The sequence below is a fragment of the Rhinopithecus bieti genome, unplaced genomic scaffold (assembly GCF_001698545.2).
Source record: "Rhinopithecus bieti isolate Rb0 unplaced genomic scaffold, ASM169854v2 scaffold_10351, whole genome shotgun sequence".
NCBI classification, from domain to species: Eukaryota; Metazoa; Chordata; class Mammalia; order Primates; family Cercopithecidae; genus Rhinopithecus; species Rhinopithecus bieti.
In genome coordinates, this window is record NW_016806805.1 from 6,246 (window position 1) to 14,042 (window position 7,797).

The 7,797-nt window shown below is 40.9% G+C and overlaps 1 protein-coding gene across 1 annotated transcript in view; it reads right to left on the reverse strand.

The window, feature by feature from the left end:
* LOC108533175 (rhotekin-2-like) overlaps positions 1–4,033 on the reverse strand; it is a 7,094-nt gene extending 3,061 nt beyond the window's left edge. Inside the window, exon 1 of the mRNA XM_017877586.1 lies at positions 3,743–4,033. Coding sequence (XP_017733075.1) covers positions 3,743–3,802 — 60 coding nt within the window. The 5' untranslated portion in view covers positions 3,803–4,033. The remainder of the gene's footprint in view (positions 1–3,742) is intronic.
* Positions 4,034–7,797: the final 3,764 nt, after the last annotated feature.

Here is a 7,797-nt window from a genome sequence, read left to right on the forward strand (position 1 = left end):
TTTTTTTTTTTTTTTTTTTTTTTTTTTTTTTTTTTTACAGTTCTTCCGGTGATTCAATGGTCAGCCAGGGTAGAGAAGCACAGCTGGACTATTTGAAATTTCACAGCAATCTTGAAAGTTGCAACAACCTTAAAGAACCAGCAGGTGGCTACAGCCACATTAACGAATCAGTTTGGGTTTCTGTCCCATAAATAAAGAGTATCTTCTCACCATCACTTACAATGAAGACTCCATAAAACTACAGAAGCTTGGGAAATAATAGAGAAAGAAAATGTAGCCAGGATTTTAAAAAAAAAGTACATTAAAAAAGTTTGAAGATGATGTAAGATTAAAGTACTATTTATTAAGGAAATGAGATGTATCTAACAGATACTATGAAGATTTTTTTTCTTTAAAGCAAGGGTCAGAAAACTATGGCCTGGCTGGGACCTGATTTTGTAAATAAAGTTATACTGGACCACAGACACATTCATTCATATTGTCTATGGCTCCTTTAAGCTACAAGGGCACAGCTGAGCGACTTCAACAGAGACTGAGTGGCCTACGAAGCTGAAAATATTCACTGTTTGCCCTTTATAGAAATAGTTTACTGACCCATAATCCAGACAAATTAACATACATAGTAAACTATAATCTTACCTGCCTCGCTGAGGCAGGTCTCAGGCAAATGTGAGTTAAGTGGATCCCAGAAGGCTAACATAAGCAGGATGAATTGTTAAGTGTATATATGGTTTTCAATGTATTCTGAGTTTGTTTTTTTTTTTTAAGGCTACTGGTTTTAGCCAGTTTTGTATTTCCCATGCAACTTCTTTTAGTACACATCTATACTTTACATGCAGAAAAAGCCTCTCTAGTTAAGCAATGCTAGCTCTAGCAAGGAAGGGTTTATGGAACTGAAACCCTTTAGAGCTGTCTTTAGTTACTAAGGGTACACAGTGCATCTGGGGTAAGGGTTGATGTCTAGTGCTATCCCCAGTAGGAATAATGATCATGTAATAAGGGCACCAACTGGGCATTCAATAGTGACGTTTATTGACCTCAAAGAGGATGAGTACGGAGTGGAAAATCATCAGTGTTGCTCCCTCAGCCCTAATGGCTCGGCCAGGTAGAGTCAAGGCTGATTAGGACCAAAGACAAAAGCTAGTCTCTCTGTAACCATTCCTTTTAGGAGTGTTTGAATGCCAGTCTCCAGAAAGAGCAGAGAATGAGGTAAGGCCATCATCCTCTTATTTCTTTTCCAATTTTCTGAATAAGGGCTTGCCTCTAATCAAGTCAAACAGAAGCCTGTGTCACTGTCCTGACCCTGTAAGTACTTTAACAAGTTAGGCTGATAAAAATATGTGGACAAGGCTATGAATGAAATAGGAGGATACCTTAAAAATGGAAATTTAGATTAAGTAGGAAACAGAAACCTACTAGGTTTTTTAAAAGAGCTAGCCTAGTATGAAGAAGTGTAAAGAAAATGGCTTTATTGTTGGTATCAAAAACTGACTAAAAAAAACCTGAAGTTGAACTCCTGGTAAGACAACTGCAGTAATCAAGATAGAAACTACCATTCACCTAATGGATATAGTTAAGCCATGCTAACCAAAAGACCAAGGTGAAGAAGAAGAAAAGAGTAAATACAGTCCGTTCTCATTTTGCTAAAAGAAATTGTGTGGATTTTAAGAATTGTTTATGTACAGAAAAAAGTCTGGAAATTGTTAACAGCGGCCATTCTGGGGAATGGAACTAGAGAGAGAATTCGTAAATTCATGTTTCTATGTTGACTTTCCTGCAATGAGATAGTATTACTTTTGAATTTTATTTTATTAAGATTCCAAAAGCTTAAACATTTGTAAGAAAAGGTAGGGGACTGCCCGAACCACTCAGCTAAATAGGACGCAGGATAATAACAATAGTCATCTCTCAAGCACATCCTGAGTGCTAGGTGCTGTGATAAGTACTTTAGAGATGTTCTTGAATTCCAACAGCTGGCTGGGATAGGAAGAATACCCAATCTACAACTGTGGAAACTGAAACTTAGAAAACAGAGATAACTTATTTAAGGTTGCACAACAAGAAGAGTTTGGTTTGACCTGGCTCCAAAGCCAATACTCTATGCTATGAGGAGTCGCAGAGGACTCCAGGGTTTCAGTAGAGGTGTTTGACTAGTGTGTGACCACCTCAAAATCTTTGGCCTTATCTCGATAACATGGCAGCTTCATTCATGTATCAAAGGAAATACCAAATAAAAATTCAGTGTTAGTCAAGTATAAAATTATCTGACTGACCCTCAATATTCCTGTTAGGTTGAAACCTACTACTATTTTGTGTTTTTTCTCCAAATCTAAACTGAAGATTCTGCATTTCAATCATTTCGATTTTGTCCTGCCTAAAAAATTAAGTATTGTACCTTCCCACATGTAAATAACCAAGCCTTTATGTATATTTAAACATTTATTTTCATTCCTTGCAGCTAAACTTCCTTCATGATTTTATCCTCTTGTCGCTTCTGTACCATTCCTATTCCTGCAGCCTGAAGCTCAATAAATACACCTGGACAGCTACACCTACACCTACACCTATATGATACATACAAGAATCTCAATAGAACGCCAATTCACTACAAATTAAGATTTTGTTAGCAATCAGGACAGCCAAAGTATATAACAGGACAGGAGCGAAAAAAAGTACATTAAAATCTTTGAAATTTTGAAAATGCTGACATAAAACAGCATAAAATTTACTGATAAAGACACTGGACTTCTTTTGCATAATGAATCTTAACGTCTTGCTTTATTTTTCACAGTATTATTGAAAACTTCCTAACAATTTTGTGTCTGCTAAGGAAATTCTAGATTTTTAAACAAAGATATCAGGTGCCTCCATATGAATGAAATTGCAAATATTTTACCAATGTTGACCTACAAAACTGGCAATTTCATATGGCTTAACCTACTTCTGAAGTAGGCAAAAGAAGGTAGAGATTAAAATAGAAGCGAAGATCCAGCTTAAAGACATCAGAGTTTTCTTTTAAGACCCTAAAGTTATGGTTAAGAGTGAAAAGTAGTAACATTTTAATAACTGATGCTGCCAAGAAATAATGTTGGTCTAGTAAAAGCAAAATAAAAGGTTTCTAACACTTTTACATGGCACAAAAGCAAACATCAAACTTCTATCCAATTTAACATGTACTCTCTTTTTCCTTTCTAATGATTTGAGAAAGAACCCACTATCAAACCTTCAACTTTTCTCTAAAGTGCGGAGGTTGCAGTTTGCCTCTACTCCACTCCAAACCCCGCCCCCAACCCCAACCAGTTCTGTGTTGTGTGTAGACATCGCTCCATTACTGTGCTTCCCATTAAATCCATAATAAGCCAACTGTCTTCCACTGGCCTCGCTGGGTTTCTTGGGAATCAAGCGGCTCCCATTTCCCCGGCATCACCTACACTTGCAAAAAGACAGGCGTCCAAAGCCTGGAGAGGGCGGCAGACAAGTGCACCAGCAAAAGCGCGCTGGGACCCCGGCCTCGCCTTCCCACTCCGGACCTCAGCTCCCTCTCTGAGATATCCGGCGGTGCCGATGTCCAGGCCCTTTAGAGCCCCAAGAGTGCAGTCTCCTAGTCCCTCCCTTTGTTTGTGGCCACCGCTGAAACAGAAGAGCGGGGGAGAGGCTTTCCGACGACTCCACAAAGCGAAGGCGCGAGGAAAAGAACCCCGGCTCCCTCTCCTTCCGCGGCAGGGTCCCTCCCGCAACTCACCTGCTGGGTGGGAAGCCCCGCCAGGCCGAGCGCAGGACCCCTCAGACTCGACCCCTCCATCTCCAGCGCGAACTGTCCGGGCCGTCGCCACTCTGTCAAAGGAAGATTTGAAAAGCCCGCCCCTGGCTGGAGCCGCGGAGGACGCCAACCGCCCGGCTGTACCAAGTCCCAGTCGCAGGGGCCGGGGGCGCAGGAGGAGCCCAGCCGACGCGCACGCGCAGTGGGCACGCCTCGGGCCCTGCCGCTCCCGCCGCCGGAAGTTGCCGAGACCCCAGGCTCCAGCGCGGCGGGGCGGGGGAGAGGGCGGCGGCGCCGGATTTAAAGCGGGGACAGAGATGTGGGCGGGCCTGGAACGTGAGTGGGAGGGGCCGCAGGGAAAGATTTGGCGGCGGAGCGCACCTGTCGGATCGCAGGTTTCTGGCTGGTGGTTTTCGTGGCACGCTCTTTGCACTGGGAGCCTTCTGCCCGCATCCCACCGAAGGCCTTACAAAGTGATCGTAGCTGGACAGACTCGAGGCTGCCGTCCCTGTACTCCCAGACAACTCAGGAACCCACAGTGTCACTACGAGCCCACGGTCTCGCTCTCAGAGAACAAGTAACATTGCTCTCAAACACGGCGCTCGCTGTCTCCTCTCACCTTGCCCAGCGTTGTCACCAGGGTCACCCAGAGATAATGGTTTTATTCATCAGGTTCATAAGATACTATGTCAGCCATTTCACAAGGTCTTGTCGTTGCCCCCAGTGTTTATAATCCTAGATGTTCCCCGCCCACTACTCTGTCCACTTACTCTGTTTTCTTGGAAAGGATTTCTTACAGCTCTCTCACCCTCTCTCTCTTTCCCTCTCCTCTTGTTTCCCCACCAACATCCAAAGTGACAGCAAAATGGGGTACTGTTTCTCAAAAGCCTTATTTCTTGCTGCCCTAAAGATGAGCACAAAGACCCATTTTAATTAATGGATTTTGTTAATTATAAAGGGAAACGTGGAATTTTTAAAAATCAAAATGAAAGCAGCAAAGATTTCACACCCTTGAAAAGTCCGTAAAATTCATTGTCCCTAGTTTGTCTTGATTTCCCCCTTGAAAAGGCAACAGGAAGCCTCTTTGGGCCTCAGACATTTTTTCTTCTTGAAGAGTCTACCAAATCAACTCTCCAGCCCTCATCGCCTAGAAACCCTTGGGCATTTTTCCTCTATAAATAGGTGCCCATGTTTTTTTATTTGCCTGGGACAGACCCTGTCTGGGTCGGTTGTCCCAGTGTTGCACCAATCTTGCACTTATCCCGAAGTGGATATTATATGGTCATTTTAACTGCAAGACCTTTTTAAAAGCAGTTGGTTTGAGAATGTATTTTAAAAGTATAATGGGTACCCTTCCTCAAATAGGTAAAATGCCTCTTTAAGAACCTTTGGACTAGGTGATACGAGAAGCTTCCCAGTTGGGAATGATGGTCCCCTTGCATTATGAGTGACTTCCTTACAACAATAAAAGATGTGTTCAAAATTACCAACATGGAGCTCACTTCATTTTCTACAACACAGGTCTGAATTTCAGAATTATTAAATGCCCCTTCCTCCAATGCACATCTCTTTCTTATGCTACCACTTTGTGGTGTAATTATCCCCTACTCAATGTGAGGCTGCATGAGCCTAGCTATAGTACCTGACTCAAAAGAAAAACACACCGAGAGCCCCTATCAGACACGTAGTACTTATAACACATACAGCTCTCAGATGCAGATCAAAATACATGTAGAAGCCAGCACTTCATAAAAACAGAGGTGAGTCAACCAGTTTAAAATTGGACACTGATATAGGAATATTTGATGAGTTAAAACCAGATATTTAACTAGAGATACATTTATTTATGATACTAGAAGAAAGAGGTTAGGAAAGGCCACATTTAGTAATTATCTGTAGAATACAGTTGTTACAAAAGACCTTTCTCTTTGGAGAAGAAGTTATGATGTGGTCCTGCTTTTATTATATACCTGGAGAGTCCCCAGGAAGTGCTTAAATACTTAATTATTATATGATGATTAACATACCTTGGAGTAGGACTTCTGTTTCCTTATTTATCCTAAAGTCCTTTCTTGTTACTGCTAGTTTGATCAGACACAGTTTTCTCTGGTGTATGTAATGCACATAAAATATAATCACTCATGGAAACTACAAAAGTTTAAAGAGCTCACATGCAGTAGTTTGATTAGCTTGAGGATTTATCTTTCGATCTATCTATTTATTTTACAGTTCCCAGAAAGTGAGAAGTACTACATTTTACCATCTCAAATATTTGAGAGAGAACATTTGGGCATCTCTTAACCCATCATCCCTGGCCTCTTACAGAGGGTTGATATCCACCCAGCTGCCCAGATGTAGTAGCTTCAGCTAGAGGATGAGTGACAGAATTACTGTCCTACCAATGTTACTTCTCACTATAAGGTCAATATTTAATGCCAATTAAAAATATACATATATTGGTTACCCCTTACATAACAGATAGCATTATAATAAATTAAAAACTACAGAAACCAATCTAGAGAATACTAATATATGCAAAGTATATTTTTCTTCTCTTATTCTCTGTATTCTTGTTTTAAACTAAGAGGCTAAAGGCAAAGAAAACACTGAACTTAAAATCAGCTCTGTTACATAACAGATCCATTATTTTGAAAAATGTGGTTTGACACAGAACAGGTAACTTGTGATTTTGAATATCCTCCTAGCCTCTCTTATATATAAAAAAAAGTCCTATTAAAAATTCTCTTGGTGCTTCCTTTTACTCATCTGTTCATCTTGTAGATAATGTGTTAAGGTTGAACTGAATAAATTAAAGCTATATTTTGAATTATATATGGAAGAGACAGAGAGAGAGAAGGAACTGAGGTCAAGGTGCTAAGCAGAAGTGCAGCATTTTCTTAAATGAATGGTCTACGAATAGCTGAAGCATCACATAATCATAAGGAGGCTATGGAATGTGGAGTCTGAGGATTTATTAGCCCGATTACCTTGGGCAAGCCACTCGGTTTTCTTATTTGTAAAACAAGTATAATAATACCCATCTTGTTTTTGAAAGTTGTTGGGAGACTCAGATAAGATTTGTGGGAGTGCTTTGTAAACTGTCCCACAAAAACAGGAGCGGTTCCTATTGTAGGAAGAAAACATGAGCACCGAAAGGCAACTGTAAAGGACCTGTAGAACTATGAGAACGGAATGAGAAAAAATTATGTGAATTGGATATATTCAAGATATATCACCTACTACTGCTAAATAATATGCTATATATAAAGAACTCCTATAAATCAATAAAAATCCAACTGGAAAATGGTCAAAAGCTATGGTAGGCATATTATAGGAGAGTAAATCCAAATGACAAATAAAATATGAAAGGTTGCTCAACCTTATTATTAGTCTGTAAACTGCAGATTAAGGTCCCAAGGAGATATTTTACAGTCACTAGATTGAGAAATATTAAGAAATCTGATAATACTAGGGGTTGGCAAAGATGCAAGTCCAAGGGATATTATATACTGGTGGAGGAGATAGAAATATGTCCAATCACTTTGGAAAAACGCATTTAGAACTGTCTTGTAAAGCTGAAAATGTGTTTACCTAGCAATTCTGCTCCTTGGTATGTATCCTCTGGGAAATTCTTGCAAATTTATATAGGCAACATTGCTTATCATAGCAAAAGGATTTAAAAAATGCAAATGCTCATTTCAGGAGCATGGATTAATAAATTGTGGTGATTTACCCCGTAGAACGTCATATATCTTTAAAAAAACCAGGCCGGACGCGGTGGCTCAAGCCTGTAATCCCAGCACTTTGGGAGGCCGAGACGGGCGGATCACGAGGTCAGGAGATCGAGACCATCCTGGCTAACACGGTGAAACCCCGTCTCTACTAAAAAAAATACAAAAAAATCTAGCCGGGCGAGGTGGCGAGCGCCTGTAGTCCCAGCTACTTGCGAGGCTGAGGCAGGAGAATGGCGTAAACCCGGGAAGGTGAGCTTGCAGAGAGCGAAGACTCGGCCACTGCACTCCAGACCGGCCGATAGA